The 18,155-nt window shown below is 34.7% G+C and overlaps 1 protein-coding gene across 3 annotated transcripts in view; it reads right to left on the reverse strand.

The window, feature by feature from the left end:
• STXBP5 (syntaxin binding protein 5 (tomosyn)) overlaps positions 1-18,155 on the reverse strand; it is a 210,740-nt gene that overhangs the window by 46,312 nt on the left and 146,273 nt on the right. For 2 of the 3 annotated variants that reach the window (XM_006891652.1, XM_006891653.1), the window contains exons 18-19: positions 17,528-17,679; positions 14,717-14,782 (exon numbers count right to left, since the gene is read on the reverse strand). In XM_006891652.1, the coding sequence (XP_006891714.1) occupies positions 14,717-14,782; positions 17,528-17,679 (218 nt within the window). Of the gene's footprint in view, positions 1-7,593; positions 7,642-7,738; positions 7,799-14,716; positions 14,783-17,527; positions 17,680-18,155 lie in introns of all 3 variants that reach the window. The other variant, XM_006891651.1, reaches the window with a different exon arrangement.

The following is an 18,155-nucleotide window of genomic DNA, read 5'->3' on the forward strand; positions in this document are numbered from 1 at the left end:
ACCTTGTCTTCTTAACCTATAGGGAGTCTGTCACCCCACAAGGACTTCACCACTCTGTAGTGCAACAAATGCATCAGGGCAGCAATCTGGGAAGAAAGTAGGGGCTCATCCCTCATTTTCTTCTCTCTCAAAGATGATGGTCCTGAGATATCTCTTTCACAATGTTTGGTCTCATATATTTTGGGCAAATGTACAGTTATTTTCTCTGGGATCTAAGTCTCTTATGGTCATGTCTTCCGATCTGAAGTTGAAATGAAAGCTAAAAGTGCATTCTGTATCTTTCACTAGGGAGCTCTGGTGTCCTCTTGTCGTTATGTACTGTCGCATCAACCACAACTCAGTGACCCGAGGAACAATGCTCTGAACCTTGTCCCGGTCTGAGCCAACCTCAGTGTCTCTGATATACCTGACTTTACTGCTACAGTCACTCTGTTAGATCATTTCATCCAAGGTCTTCCTCTCCTGAGCTTACCTTGTACCCTTCCAAGGACTAGTCCCTCCTGCCAACATGCCCAAAGTATGTGAGACAAGGCATCAAGATCTTTGCCTCCAAGGAGCAGCCTTGTTGTACCCTCCCCTGGACTGACCTGTTTACTCTCTTGGCACCCCACAGTATGTTCAATACTCTTCCCTAGTACCACAACTGTGCTGCCAAGGCGAAGGTATGCAATGTGAATCCATTATCTCGCCTGGCATGAGAAAGATGGGACATCTCCTCCCCTGTGATTTACTGCCTCTGAAAACTCGCAGGAGGGAAAGCTATGGGTCAGTTCCAACTCAATAATATGCAACAACAACAATTAAGAAAATGTGTCTCCCCTTCCCCTGTACTTGGTATAATTTTACAATAAATAAGTTCCAGAACTTAGCTGGGCTTTCTGTCTCCACTTTAACACCCAACAGTTTTCTTGGTCACTGTGTTACTGCTCAGGAATCCTGCCCCGGCCATTACTAACCCTCAAACTGATGGCATATTATGTGACTTTTCAGCAGATAGCTAATCACTTTTTCCACTGTGTATGCAATAACTCAGGCACTGACAGTTCCTATCTTCCTGGCTTTTACATTCTTTATCCCTGCAGAGTGTTAATTTCCCTTTTTCCAAAGTAGAAACCATGGGGATGATAATAAACTTTTTCAATCTGAGAAATATTTATATGTCCAAGCAGATCGTTATCCTGGGTCTTTGCTCTCTCTTCATGAAACTGAATAAGGAATCGATTTGGCTTGATGGTAAGTTGTAAACAGATATTTGTGGTAGAATAATGATGGTACAGCTGATTATCACAATCATATAGGCAATGTTAGATCCAATACTAAGGACAGACGTCGGATGTCCAAGAGAAACAAATGTCCAGACAGGAGACCGGCTAAGACTGTCAGTGCATTTTATCATAGTTGATGCTTTTCTCCGCAAATGGAGAATATCCTTTTAGTTTGTGAACATCGAAGATTCTCGGAACTGCCTTCAGATTAAACAGATGCACTTTAGTTTTCCCACCCACAATATTTCACACCTATTTTCTACAGTTAAGTTTCCTAAAAGTAGAACTATAATTTCTTTCTATAATGTGTCATTTATAATAGAAATACAGCTTAACAGATAAAAGGATTTATTAATAGCATGATGACATTTTCATAAAAGCAATAAACAAATAAGACTGTAAAAGGGTTTAAGAATTAGCTTGAAAGAGAGTAACTGAGAAGATAAAAGAGCCATGTAAAGTATGATAGCGTTTGTCAAAGATTTGATAATATGTAGAAAAGGATTGGCTTTGTTCTTTATGGAGTCAAAGAAAAAAGACACCCTCAACTTCACAAGAAGTACAACCGCTCTTTGTATGCCATTACCATTATTAGTAATAACATGCTATTAGTGTCTATCTCCAATTGTTGGTGATTGCATCTGAGTTGAGCACGACTCATAACAACCCTATGAACAAAAGGCCTGAAGCCTTTCTACATCTACATTTATCAAAGTTCATAGAGTTTACAGAGGTATGTTGTTTAGGAAGTGGATGCCATTCCTGCTTCCAATCTATCTAGTGGAATGTAAATTCTATGAGTTCCGCAAAGAATCTATCTTACACAGTAAGTGTGCTCTATGATTGTGCTTAGCACTAACCAGATGCTCAAGAAAGAGAAAAATGAAGAAATGAAACAAGATGTATAAAAGTGGTCTTTAGAATCTTCTGGAAAAATAAGTTGCACTTACTCACAAATGAAATGAAGCAAGAAGTAAAAGAGAGAAAATTAAACATAAGTCTGTTAATAAAAAAGACGACTTCTGAAAATAGTAGGAACACATACCCATTCCCTGAAATGAAAGTCTTAAGAGATAACAATACCTGTTTGGTAAAGATTTGGCAATAATTATTTCTTTTCATTCTCAAACAATTCTAGAGATTTAGTCTTAAACATTCCCCCACCCTTGTTTGTACTTGATTAAAAAAATTCAACAATAAATCTTTTTGTCTAGTATGGTAACATCTCAAAGAACATTTTCTGTAGAATAAAATGGATTATATACACAATGGCAGTACGACAACTTCCTCTTACAGTTCTCATCAAACAATACCTTACAAATGAACATCGTTCAATAATGAAACTTTTAACTCAGACCAATTTTAACTCTCAGAAAGTAGTAGCAAATTATTTCTACAGAAATTATTGCACACCATTTTAATGTAAAAAAGGCAATTTTATAGAGATAAATGTACCCATTAAATAAATGAAATAAAAAACAGAAAAAATACTTTTCTATGGATATTTTATTATAAAATTTGGCTAAATATTTCCAGAAATAAAATGAAAGCTAAATACAAAATATGCCAATTACGTCCATGTTTTAGAATTCCTGCAAAATGAGAAGAATTTATTCTAGAAAGTCAGAGTTCCTGAATGATTTTTAAATCACCTCAGGATAATTAAGAATCTTCTTCCAAAGCAATAAATATTAATGTTACCTGTTAAAACAGTATCACTGCAGAGTTGACTCAGCTCTTTTAAGATGAGTTCCTTTCTTTTTTCCCCAACAGCTACAATGTAGATTAAATATAGAGACGAATTTCTCTAGATGAGTATAATAGTGACTCCTTATTTAAAAGAATATTTTTCCAAATTTATAAAAGTGATGGCAATTTTGTCACTTACAATAATAATTAATTTGATACACACCTCATTCATATAGTAACAAACTCTAAATATACATTTGTGAATGTGTTTCTCAAACTGGGAATATAAAATAGAGGTGCCAGAGAAAAAGGGCCAAATAGGAAAGAAAAAAATGGATGTTTGAGTACAAAATGTGAAACAGCAAAGAGGAGAAGTGTAATAAAACAGGAGGCAAGAGATGGGGCTTCTGTCATTATCATGGGCTATTTTTTTGACTGTGTAATCTGACTATTCTAAGACTCTATTTTGAAAAATAAAGGAGCTAAAATATCTTCAAAGTTGTATGATTTAATGACTAAATTGATAATACAATGAAAATTTAAGTTGTGTCAGAACACTTTAACCGGGAAACACGGGGTTGCATGCCTAAGAGAAGTAATGGCCACTGCGCTTCATCTGATGGGAATTCTCTTTAATTTGAAAAACTATGTTGATCTTTATTACATAATGTAGTTCAAATAGTTAATGCATGGGATACTAACCAGAAGACTGGAGGTTAGAAACCACCTAGAATCATAAGGAAGAAAAGCCTGGTCCTCTAGTTTGACACATCAGTCACTGGGCATCCCTGGCACACACTTCTATTCTGATGTACAAAGGTTTGCCAAGTGAGTTAGAACCGACTAGGTGGCAACCTTTGGTGGTGGTAGTAAAAAAAATTAATCCTTTTCCATATAACTGAACTATCTGAATTTGCGATATTTCTTCTATTACATGAAACCTAAATATCACATGAAACCTATCTTGGACATGCTCAATAAATGGCACTGCTGTATATTTGCTGCGACATGGCACTTGCAGTTATTGCTTGTTACGTAAGCTCCGAATCACAGCAACTTTATATAGATAGGACAAAACGCTGCTGGTTCTGCACCACATTCATGATTTCTGGTACTGAGGTTTCCATAATTTATGCTGGTCCTCTGTCAGTCATGTCCTTTTGCAGTAACTGGTCTTTCCTGATGATGTATCCAAAGTAAGGACAATGACATCTTGCCATTCTTGCGTGTAGAGCTCATTTGGATCATATGTCCCCTAACTTTGGTTTTTCTAGCAGTCCACAGAGGCAATCTTCTTCACCAACACCCACGTTCTAGTGCATCAATTCTTCTGCCTTTGAGTAGGTAGGAAAAGGCATTCCACTATTGTCTTAAGATATCATTCACTCCCTTGTCTCCTGTATTTGAGAAAAGTAGACATCCAGGCACAGTATGAGTGATGGGCACCAAGATGACTCAGTGTTACGAAGGAACTGAATATGAACCGTCTTCTTTCAGTGTTATCATGTAGACCAAAAAGTTCCATGCTCAAGTTATCTAACTGCAACTCACACAATAGGTTTGTCTTTGCATCTTTAAGACAGCTTTTAGTAAATTCTCTTAGTTGGTAAAATAGCAGAAATCCAGAGAATAATACATTGTGGAGATGGACTTCCTAGGTGTTATCTGCTAGCTGCGCAACTAACAGATACATTAGCCTAACTATTTCGAATCACTGAGGTTATTGAATGAATGAAATGAAAGAAAATTATAAAATATTTCTATGGTTCCAGGAAAATGGTAATTGCTAAGTGCATATAAAAATAGATATGTACTACTACCTAGTAAAAGGAAAAGTAGTTGTTTTTCTGTGCCATCATTAGACAGTTATTATTCTGAGAATGGTATTCTGCAGCCTTTCATTCCACCCTCCCCGAACTCTGACACCAGAAGCCAAGTGATTCATTTTGTTGTCTACACAAGGTGGTTCTTTTATCAGTGCCAACCATAGACATTTCAGGGTTAATTCTTACACTTGGTCATAAAAGGCCACACTGTGTAACTAACTGCCTGAAAATGAACTGTCTACAGAGTAAGGAAGAAAGAGATAATAATTTTATGAAGCTAAAGGTACTTAAGAGCACATGTGGCATCAAAGGATAAAGTCAAAATGTTCAATGAATCTAAGAACTCTGGAGACCACAGCTTCAGAGAGAAGATATGACGAAGACTTGACAGAATGATCTTGGCTGGGGGGAAACTGTGAATTTTCCTGTAACTTTCAATTGTCATTTTGTAAGCTTTCAATATCATATTCTATGCAAAATCTCAGTGTAAAAATAGATTCTAATGTAGAAAGAGAAACTATTGTGTATTTCAATTTACTGGGGAAATAGTCTAAAATGGGGCAGTCTATCTTTGAATATAGAAAGCACCTAAGAAATACGCTTTCCTTCTAGTTACCTAAATCTTGACATTAATGTGCAGAATAAATGTAATGTACAGAAAAAAGAACACAAATTTCTGTACAGAAATGTACAGAAAAAATTCAACCTAATAGTAACAAACTTATGTATAAAATAAGGACTATCACAATGATTCTTAAAATATGAAGAAGAATTAGGCATAACTGTATGCATCTTTGGAAAGTTATTTAAATTTAGCACGTGCCACAAAAAGCTTAACTATAAAAACTGACATGATTAAAAGGAAAAAACTGGGCAGTAACTTTTAAAACAAAAGCAAGGAAATGATCATTTCACCTTTGTAATAATGATTGTAATCTTAATTTGTTAATGAAGTCTTTCAAACAGTCAAACTTTTGTTATTTTTAATACATTCCATTCGTATCAAAGAAGCTGGCAAGCCAGTCAACACATTTAATAAAGCAGATATAATCCCAGGACCAAGTGTCAGACAAATGAGTAAAAAATATAACTATGTACAAAATCCGTCTGACGAAAGGTAGAATTCCTAGGTAATAAATCCTAAAAGTTTGGTATACTACATATAGAAAGTCCCTTTTAACATTTTTACTTTATGTGTTAATAAATGAACCTCTGAAGCATTATGAAGACAGGATATATTATAAAGAAAATTGTATAATGCAGTAATGTCATTATATAATTAAAGTGATTTAGCGACTGTCAATTGATTCACTAAAACCCACAGAGAGGTAAATAAGAACCCTTAACCATGGAATAAGCCATTCTGTAGGGGGAAAAAATATTGACAGAGGCCTAACAGAAACCATTAATAAGACTAAACAGGGTTCAATTTATAATGTGCAAAACCATGGTTACTACAAGCAAAATGTACTGATTATTTTATTTAACTGTACATTAAGCATTATCATGGAAAAAACTCTACTCCAGCTACCTACAGATATGTGTCATTTGATTACAAAATATACAGTAATAATTTAGAGGGTAAGAGATAATATACTAACTTTTCTGAACCTTAATCAAATTTAGTCTAGTTTTCTGAGTCAGTGTTTTTGAAGATGAAATAAAAATGCTGGAAAATAGTGAAATTTGGGGAACCACAAATTCCTCCAATTTTAATTTTCCAATATGACTATGTTTCAGATTTTGATTATATATTCTGTCCCTTAATTTTAAACTTTGAGACAGGGCTTTGAGCTGGTTCTTGCTAGTTCAGACATAGCTGGTAAAGTGAAAGCAAAACAGAATTATTTTGTAAAATGTGGGTGTACTGGTACAGTAACTGGAATTGGAAGATTCTGAGGGTCAAGTCCTTCTGGAGATGTAATTTCCTTTCTAATATATCAAGGGCAATGTGCACATTGAGCAGCAACCAAATCTCTTGAAGGGCACCATGGAAAACAACAACGCCTGCCTCAGAGACAGGGGTGATCTCGTCACTGAACGTGCGTCAGTCTTGGCCAATAATCCAACCCGCAGCATCAGGCTCCCGAAAAGGCTTACTCTGTCGCCTCCAAGTGTCTTGTTCTAGTACTTCAATTTTTTCCATTCCAGTTATCATTCTGGTGCACTCACATTTTACAAATTATGGTCTGTTTTGATTTCACTGTGTCAACCATGACAGAACTGATTCAAAGCACTCTTTGAGTACCTTATATATCCACAAAGTTAATACTAACAAAGAATAAAATATTTCCTGTCATTTATTTCTATGTTGAGGAGTTGGTGGTGGAGGAAAATTCTAGATAGTCACTAACTCAAAGTAGGGCACATTGCAAACTAAAAAAATATCAATTAGGATATATGGTATGGACATGAATTCTGGGTCCTGAAAAATGGAGTAAACATGGGGGGGGGGAATAGAAATGAAATTATAAAGGGGGAAAAAAGGTCGGTTAAGATTAATTTTGGAATAATAAAAGGTGCTGTTTAAATAAATTGAACCCTGTTTTATTTTAAAATAAAGCAAAAATAAAAATTAACAGAACAATTCACATTGTGAGTCAGAGAAAGAACTGTCACCCAATTAAACCAATTTTTTTGTAATTATTGTCCCAGTAAGTTTAGAAGAGACAAAGCCCAAAAGATTATTGTTTAGCACAGGAAATAACAAGTTAATATATACAAAATGCAATGCACTGGATAATTTTCTGATGTTGAGTTAGCATTGCATATAGCAAGGATTTAGAAACAAAAGAAAAATGTCTATTTCCTACCTATATCACTGGCTACCATCTTGGAAAACTTTCTGCTTTTGGTCTTCACTGAAAATAATATTTTGATATAAAATGTCAAAATCTATTGAAAGTAAACAAATTAAACATAAATGAAAGAAAATACTTTAAAATAAAGATACTATACCCTTTTCTATAAAATTATTCATTTTTTGTTCATCATCTGAGTTGGGTGGTGATGAGGAACCTATACAGATGAGGACAATGGATCAGTCACAGACACGAAGGTGTACGAAGAAAATGTACAAATGAAACAATCTCACACTCTCTGAAGCAAATTCATATTACGGACAGGCTCTATCCTGTATGTCAGTAACAATTCCTAGAATATTTCAGTAAGAAGAGTAATCAATACCGTAACATCTTTCCATAGTAAACAAATTCCTAGTACATGGTTAGTAATGACTTTCCTAGTTAAATAAATAATGATTTATTTAGATAAATACTACATGTGCTAAAACATATTTCCACACATGTGTACTTATTATTACTCTTCCCAAGGATTAACTGCCTCTGAAAACCTGCTGGAGGGTTGGCTGTGGGTTGGTTCTGCCTTGACACAACATACTGCTGTGCTGGTACAAAACAACAACAAAACATAACAATTTGAAAATTATACTATGGGAAGTTCCATTTTTATAGATCAAAAGTAGAAATACTTCTTTTAGCCTAATTACCTTAATGTGGAGGTATTTTAAGCTTTTAAGGATTACTTAGTTGTTATTATTTTAGGGATTACTTTAGTCCTGCTATTTTCCTATTAGCGGAAATTTCTATGTGAAATACATAAATTTAGTGTGTGTGTGTGTGTGTGTGTGTGTGTGTGTGCGCGCGCGCGCGCGCGAGCTTGTGTGTGTAAGATTTTGTTTGGATTTTTTTTTAATCAGAAATAAAATACTTTTAAACAAGAGTTCTCTTTCACCTAGAGGCTACAGTCTGTATAGTACAAAAAGTATACAAATCTTCATTTATAAAATATGAACACTGGAAGAGATATTAAAATGTAAAAAGAAAAAGAACAGCTAATAAACTATTCTATTAAAAATGCAGGCATTCTTGACAGCAATTAACTAAAAAAGCATATCCTAAGAAAAACAGAATATTGCATTGGTCTCAATAAGACACAGTTTTATTTTAAAGAGAGTCTGCTTCGTAGAAAGCTTCACATTGTATCTGAAGTAGATTTTCGGTCACGGCAACCCCACCGGACAGTGCAGAAGTATCCTTGATGCATTCCAAGGCTATATCTTTATGAAACTAGACTGTCACATCTTGTAAAAGAGGAGTGGCTTGTGGATTCGAATCCTTGATGTTGCAGTTAGCAGCTGGGAGCTTTAATGACTGTGTTACTAGGATAATTTACATATAAAACAGAGTTTGCAATGTGGTGTTCTGCTAATCAAAAAACTGTACTTCTGTGCTCTAAATCTACCAGACATTAAGCAAAAAAAGATGAACAGTCTTCCCTTGTTGAGATTTACAGCTTTAGAAGCTTGGTGGGGAGTTGCTTATGCATCAGAATCAACTCCATGGTTGTGAGTAATAGATGCTGAGTAAAGGAAGCTTTTCTGCTAGAATTTAACTGCTGTTACGTGCTGTTGAGTAGAACTGACTCACAGCTGACCCTGAACACATTTTCGGGGCAGTAAATCGCACATGACATTAAATAACTTTCCTTGAGAAGCAGCTTGTGGATTTGAACTATATGCCTTTGGGTTGGCAGTTAAAAACTCCTTACCACTATACTAAAAGAGCTTTCAGTAGAAGTAAATACCTAGTATATAACTTCATTCTGCACTTTAAAAAATCTCAGCAATTGAGCTAACGCCTCATGAATAAGAAAAGTCAAGATTGAGCCAATCTCCCAATAAAAAGCATTTTCCCCTTCTTTGGCAAGGTGACAAATGTCTTTCAAGCTGCTCCTTTCTGACCAGGTGTAACTTTTCACTATTATTAGATAATTACTCTGAAAAATCTTATTATTTTAAAAATCCCATTTTTAATAACTAGGATTTATTCATCATCATAGGTTTCATATGAAAATAGCATACAGTTAATATTAATGAGCTCAAAAAGAGAATTCAGATTCAAAGAATGCACCACTTATGAAATGATAATATATACTTTAAAATATATTGCTGTAAAAAATTAGCACAGTATATTTACGAGTAGATCTCTTGCGGGAGGGAGAGGTTAGTAAACAAATGGTAGTTTATGGTATTTGCAATAAAATATGTTCAATAGTCATATGATCAATTGTCATATAAATGTAAGAAAATAAATTATTACTAGTCTTAGTTGATAAATTTCACATTAGATAGTACAGCAAAATCACATATCAATAAATACCTATGAAAATCTGGAAAGACACATTTTCAACATAAAAGTAATAAACACAAGTCATGAATGTACACAAAACAAGCACTTTCAATTTTTCTGTAACTGAAAATGTCAACCACTGACTGCCACAATTTCTGTGACATCTCATGAAGAAGTTTTAAAATTGTTTCAACATCTCCTACTTGAATATATTTATTAGATTACCATGGTGTGGTGTCAGCCTAGAAGTTGGCTTTTTTTAGCCATTATAATAAATCCCCTCTGGTCTCCAACTACCTTAACTGCAGACACATAGTCTTGCAAATAATCAACAACTGTGGGACTAGGATAAAAGAGAGAATGCTTCCCACACAGAGCAGCAAGACTTGTGGCAGCAAGATCTGAGGGAGACTAGAGCAAGACCCTGGTCAGAGTGAGACCCTAGTAACATTAGTGGAAACACTGTGGCATTGCTGTGGAGAAACTACAGTAAGGTGTGACCTGAGGCTTCTTGCATTTATGCTGACCACATGTAAAGATTTTTGCTGTTCTTGACAGATGCCTTTAAGAGGAGCTGACATAACTACACTGAGGCAAACCTTACTGGATGATTTAGAAACCAGAGCTGAGACTGAGGAATTGTGCCTTGACACTTTTGCTAAAACCTGAACTTGTGTTTGGTGATATTCTTTGTCTCTCCCACTCTCCAACTTACTGCCCTAATAAACCTCATTCTCAGTATCACAACTGTCAGTCTGTGGGTTAACAATGAATAAACAACCTCCTGCTTCTGGCAGGACTCTACAGGCATCATGGGGCCAGGCGTCTGACTCTTTATCGACTATTCTATTCTGGTGTGTGAGGGGATGTGTTATTCTCATTCCCTTTGGGCTTTTTAGAAAGATGCTCATGGCCTCTATGGCTGGTTTTCTCGACTTTAGACACATGGTTAAATGAATAAAATCTGTAAAATTTCTTATTTTTCTGTAAGATGTACAGCAGCTCCTCCAGACACCACTCAAATCTATGGGATCTTGGATTTGCTTAAATTTTGAATAATTTCACAAATAAAGAATTTTTCTGGTAATTTAAAATATGCCAGATATATCTACATTGTCATTTACTTATATTACTTAAAGAACTTAAAAATAAAACAGTACTAAGTGAAGCAATATGATTTCTGAGTACTCTCTCATTTGTTCAAAATATAGTAGATCTGTGATGAAGATTTGATTTTCTACCTCTGAAAGCATATTGTCTTATTTTAAAGGAAAAAAAAAAGGTCTGCCAAGGACCTAAAAAGATGGGGTAATGGTGTGCACATTATAATGTTGATTAATTTTATAAAACTAATGTATGGAAATGATTCTATGAAACAATGTCACTCAAGAAAAGTGTGACACACCAAGAAAAAACTCCACTAAACCCAAAACTACTATGCACATAAATGAAAAAAAAAAAAAAACACCCCAAAAACCACAAAAAACAAAACCCCAACCTAATATAAAAATTATTTAGAAGTTAATAATTCTTTTGGGTCTACCAAAAAAGTTTTTACTTTTATACAGTATAGATTATATTCACTGCATAAATTTTATAATAATGATTACCAAAAAGGGAGTTAATGTTGATAAAGTAAACTGTTGAGATCACAAATCTTGACTATGCGATTTGAAAGTTGTTTAAAAAAGTGTTCTTTTACTGGAATACATTATTTTAAGCAAAAAAAAAAAGTTTGATGACAAGTATATGGCAACTTTAGTTCTATTAGAAAAGCCATCTTCTCAATACTTACATCCTTTTAATAATGAATATATTTTTTTTTCTTTCCTCATAAATTTTCCTCATCATTTTGTTATGTGCTGTCATGTGAGAACCCACTAAAAGCTGACCTTTTAGCCGTTTTCCAGAGGCACTAAACTGTATGGTAGGAGACCGCCTATCTTTTACCCACAGAGCAGATGATGGATTCAAACTGCCTGTCTTTGGGTTGGAAGCTCAACTCCTTATCCAGTAGAGCTCTCCTATATTATTTTAGCTTAATTATGTTAACTTTAACATTCTTTATTGTCTCATGTAATTGTTTTACTTATTTACACCATAATCTCACTGTGCAAAGTATTTGCGGTAGTCATTCAAGTATAACTTTTCACGTGTTTCAATAATCTGATCCTCAATTTTCTTGTTTTACCATTCCAAGTTAGTAGAATCTGCAAGCTACTGGTAAGAGGAGAGAATATGAAATTGTTTTTTTATTTCTCTATCAGCATGCTAATAGGGGATGAAGGTAGCTTTTTAAAAATATGTAATCTACCCACAATGGCAAAAAGCATTCTTAATTATGTCAAAATTGAGAAGTGAAAAAAAGACATGTAAGTGGTGTGACTATATTGTAAAAGAGCCAAGTTTAGAATTTCCATTAAACTCCACTATATACGTAGGCATACCTGATGTCAATCTCTGGCCCTGTAAAACATGCTTCAGAAATCTATTGCCTACAAATGTTTAACATTCCCCCTTTTAAAAAGTAGTCTTTCCTGATAAGCAGGGATTGATTTAATGTCTCAGAAATTTTTATAGCTTCCAAGAGCAAAGTCTAACAAACTAAAACTTCTGTATCTAAATAATAATTGTAGATATTTTTCATTCCACCCTTGTTAGAGAAACTATCTAGATTCTCAGGAATTTATAAACATTAACAACAAACTCTATTTCTACACTGCCTTTCCACAATACATTTTATAATGCTGAACCATGTTTGTGTTTCTGTGGTGTGAGAACAAAAAACGAGGAAAGTTTCTTTTTAACCTCTCTTTACTTTGTATTTTATATATTTAGACATGGCATTACTAATTCACTTGCCTACCATTAGCTTTTGTTGAGTTATTCCAAATAACTAGATGTACAGAATTTTAGAAAGTTTATCTTAGGATGAAAAGTGTGGCTAAATGATCTTATTATAACACTATGAATGCCATTTAGCACACTAAAATATAAAATATTGCATGGTTAATTTAACTTATCCTCAGCATACTAACAAGTGCGTTTATGTGGCCTTAAGAAACGTATGAGGATATACAGAGTTCTTGGAGGAGAAAGAACAACAAATAAAAGATATTACAATTCTAAATTCAAGAATCATTTGAGTCTTATGAAACGGGAAACACATTTCCTTGTTCCATATTATTGATTTAAATTTCATTCTACAAATGTTGAGACTCTGTACTAGGTGTTAATTATGTGATTCCTTTGGTTCCATCTGTTTCATTAGCTTAATGGATAAGCCAACAAACTCAACTCATTGCCATCAAGTTAGAATCAACTCAGCGGGTTTTCAAAGGCTGTAAACTGCCCAGGAGGAGACTGCACATCTTTCTTCTTTAGAGCAGCTGGTAGATTTGAACACCCGCTGATGGGTTGGCAGCTCAAATCCATACCAACTAGGTCACCAGAACAGGTTGAGCGGAAGTAGAAACTTTTAAGAATACAAAACTTTTGTTTCTCAAAGAAAAAATGTATTAGTTTGTGCAAGGGCCGTGCCATACCAGGAAAAAAAATTAAAAAAAAAAAAAGAAAATAATGTAACACCTAAGTATTAAACTGAAATATGAGGGCATTAACTAAACACACTTCTGAATGTCTTCCAAGTGTATAATTTTTTCTGATGTGAACTATTTTTCCAGTAGGCAATCACTCAGTGAAGCTTGTTTATGAAATATGGCAGTTAAAATGATGTTAAACTTTCTACAGAAACTTTAACAATGTTCTATTATATTGCAGTACATCTAATCCTCACTTAACTCATTTTCTTACACTACATATTACAATAGTTTTATAACTTTATGGATGTGCTGAGAGAGAGACATATGGGCTGTCATTTTTTTCTTGAGGTGTTACCTTGGCTGGGATATGATTTTTCAGTGGTTTGGCTGTAAGTTATGATGAAATCTGGCAGTTTACTAATGATGTAATTTGGTAGTTGTACAATGATGTCATCTGATTAACACTCCAATTTTACACATCAATTTTTGACTGTGATCGGATTTAGTCAATACTCCATCTTCTGTAACACCAATTTTTACATAATAGACTACGCTTTGGAATTGAATCATGTTGACAGGTAATAACTGCATATGAAACTATAAATTCTGGACCCTTTTACACAAAGGCCACATAAAGACCCTATGATAAATAAAAAAATTGCTTTACGATAGCTATAAAAAGTTATCAGAAATTCTTCCAACAACGAAATTAAACTGTCTGAATAATTATTCTGACTTACAATGGTCAATAACCATTATGTGTGCTAAAATCATTTTTAATAGTCAAATAGTTATTATTCAAAATCTAAAAAATAGAAGCTTACATCATTGTTGTTGTTGTTGTGTATCATCGAGTCAGAACTAACCCAGAGTTGATCCGCTGGTGGGTTTGTAGAGGCCGTTAATTACATGGGAGGAGACTGCCCGTCAATCTTATATCAGGAACTCTTCCTTTATTCTACCTGTTCTACTAAGCTATGCCAGGCATGCTCGGAAGAAGAATATACACTGCTGAAACTTTTGACTCAATAAAAGAAGTAAAATATATTTTCTCTATAAAAAGTATACTATTATATGATTCTTAACAGGCCTTTTTCTAGTGTCAATGATAAAATTTTATGAATGAACTTGTCACACGAGTTCCCTGTTGCTGCATTTTAAATGTTTATCTATAAAAGGGAAGACGTATATGCTAGTTCATATTTTAGAGAATTCTAATTATTAATAATATGAAATCAAATTACCAGAAGTTGGAGATTTGCAGCGATCCTCTGGGACTACAGTCCCTTCACTAATATCACACAGGCCTGCTAAAAAAAGAACAAAAATCAAAGTCAATTTATAATCTACATCAGTGCAATTTTTACTTCTATTTTATACAGTAAAATTTAACTACTTTCCATTTAAAAGAACTGGTATATTATTAACAAGCTGTTGGCATTGATAGTATGCACACTAGGTTTAAGAAACAGAAACAGACTCATTTTGCTATTTATATGGCAGGCATCACTTAAATAAGAACACAGGCAGAAAATAATTAGCAAAGAAATATAATGCAAGATACTGTTTAACAATCAGTAATTTGGGGATACATGACATACTTCTTACTGGATTTCTCTTGAGGTAGAATAAATACATGGAAAGTTGGTAATTTTTGCATCAAACAAACCTTTAAGTTGATCTTGAAAATGTTTTCTCCTAAGAATGTCTCAAATCTCTCTCCTTAAATATTTCTAAATAATAACTAAGGAAATATATTTTAGTCAAAATTTATACTGTTTAAAATTCTGCTCATCGTTTACCTTGTGGGATGGACCTTTTAAAGACTGTGGTGCTGGTGGTGGTGTTGCTGAGTCAGAACCGACCCATGGCTGACCCTCCAGTGGGTCTTGAAAGGCAGTTAATTGTACAGGAGGAGATTGCCCAACCATCTCCTACTGAGCTGCTAGTGGATTTGAACCACGTGCCTTTAGGATTGCAGTGCAGTTTCCTTACCACTAGGCCACCAGAACTTCTATTTTTTTTCTTTAGATTTTCTTTACTTTGATACATACTAATTCTAAAAACTGATCTATCTTATAGGATGACCTGAAATTTTAGCTAAATTATGATTGTGGATGGGTATGTACAAACTTGTTTGTGTGAACATATGCTACCAAGTTAATTCTGACTTGGTGCAACCCTACAGGCCAGAGGAGACTTGCCCACAGCGTTCAGCAGCTTGTAGTCTTTATAGGAACAGATTAACAAATCTTCCCTTTTTCCCGAAAAAGCCACTAATGGGTTGAACTACCAACTTTCCAGCAAGCAAAGAGGCTCCTCACTAAAACTATGGCAAGATATTTTATACAGCATAATAAAAAAGTAAAAGCCATGCTTAAATACAAAATCCATAACAAGTATATAAACCAACTGCTATAAAGATTACAATAGGAAAAAAAAAAACCTGCACACTATTTAAAAAATTACAAATAAACCATTACAAAAAAATTCCTTTCTCTGGGTGATTGTCAAGGTTTATATATCAAGGCCTCAGAAGTCAGTTATCTTATTGGCTTTTCCATTACTCTGACAAAAGATATCATGTTACACTTTCCATATTCACTGATTCCTATACACACTGTGAGATGAATCTTAGTAACATATATATTATTTTAGATCCAAAATGCTTTAAATTTCCTTTAATGTGGGGAGGAAATAACAATCCAACAACACAATGATTTGACAAAGAATAATCATGCCAAGATTTAATTGCCATGAAATAAACAACTTACTTAAAAAAGAACGGAGTGTTTTCACAGACTCAGAGTACAAGCTAGAAAGGTCACACATGCAAGAAGTCACAGTCAGCACACCTTCAGGAAGCAATGGGCAAGCGGGGGGGAGGAGACAAAAACACTAGAATGGTATGGTTGAAATAAGTATCTGTTGAACATAGCACGTGCAAAATGATCAGAACACACACAAATGAAAAGGAAAAAAATATTGAAAATAAAAATTCAAGCATAAAGTCAAAGAGACAGTAAAACCTGGGAGCCTCACACTACCTCACTACTGTCCAGCTGAATTGGACTCCTAGTGCCCTGATCCTCGACTGGGCTTCAGAGCCTGTATCCATTTACCAGAAGAGACAGGCCATCAGTCTGACCTCGTCGGCAACCTGACACATGATGCATTACGCCACCAGAGCTTCTGCACCAGCAGCTGTAATACTGATTGAACTTAAAATACAAATCTCAGAGAAATCTTAACTCAAAGGGAAAGAATCAGGACGTACAGACCAGAATTTCTCAAAGTGTTCCACTCTAAACTGGCATTCTGTAAATAACTTAAGTGTACTGTAGATGGAGTTCCCATCAATCCCTGGTTGAGTGGGCCTGGCAACTGAACAGACTGGAGCTTACAGGCTAATTAGTGCTAGAAGTTTCATTAGTTTATCCCTGTGGGTCACACATTGAAGGTCATTTTGAGTGTGTTTTACAAGGTAAAAGTAAAGGCATAAAGTACTGTTACAGCTAATTTTAAATGTGCTCCAGGAAGGGCAAGTGCTAAAACACTTAAGACTAATTACCTAGGAAACACAAAATAAGAAAGAACACTTTAAGAAAATTCTTAATTAATTTGGGTATGCAATGAACTGAGGATCTGAAAATACAGCATTTTCATAGAATGAAAATTAAATTTTACAGCTACATTTTCCCCCCAACATGGCAATGACTGCTTTGAAGTAAATGGCAGAAGCAATGAATTGATAAACTTCAAAGATCCAAATGCAGAAGTGATAAACATTTTGCAATTAACTTTTATCCTGTAATAAGAAACCTATTTTTCAGTCATTATTAGCAAAAGAACTTTAAAAATGTGGTTCTTCTCCATGACTGGAACAAAATCTTAAAACTATATCAAAGACCAAAGTAAAAACTGAGTACAGTATCTTTTACTCCTATCCTTTACTAGTTTTTGATAGTTTATAAATACAGAAAAATCAGGCGAACTGTTTCTGTAACAAAAGCATTCACGTTCGCAGTAGTAGCTTGGTTAGTTTCCTCTGTTACCTCCTGAAGGCTGCCGAGATTTCCGTGGGGACCGAGGTTCTCTCCGGTAAGGGTCGTTAGAGCCGTACAGTTCAATGGTGCCCAGGTTCAGGAGGACTGTTCTCTGGAGGTAGTCAACCATTGCAATGCCGTTACAATTGCCAAAAACTACCCTGGGAAAGGGGAAGGAGCAAAATGTTTGAAGACGAAAATACAGTAATAAGAAAAAGCATAGTCGTCTATGAGATAGGAGAGAGAGGTATGATGGATGGAGTCCTCTTTGAAACAAAACATAAGCAAAGGTAAGGAAATGCAAGTTTTATATGTCTTTTCACGAAAGCAATTAGACTTTTTGCAAATGATGATTACAAATCAGTACCATTAATAAACAATTTTGCACAGGAGTTGAAGCTAGATCAGAAACATAAATCTCCCACATTAAGGAATGACCCCGATTTTTCTGTTTTAAGGACAGTGAGTCCCTAAGGGCAGGATAATTCTTCCATGTGGGATTTAGAAGATTGCATGTAGTGGAAAGTTCTGGTAATTCTAAATATCAGGAATATAAAGTCGTTGTTAGGTGCCATTGAGTCATCTACAGCCCCTTCTAATAACAAGCTCAAAGTATGTGAGATGAAGCTTCACCATC

Source organism: Elephantulus edwardii, unplaced genomic scaffold (genome assembly GCF_000299155.1).
Source record: "Elephantulus edwardii isolate Elephantulus edwardi_28Jun2011 unplaced genomic scaffold, EleEdw1.0 scaffold00102, whole genome shotgun sequence".
In the NCBI taxonomy this organism is placed as follows: Eukaryota; Metazoa; Chordata; class Mammalia; order Macroscelidea; family Macroscelididae; genus Elephantulus; species Elephantulus edwardii.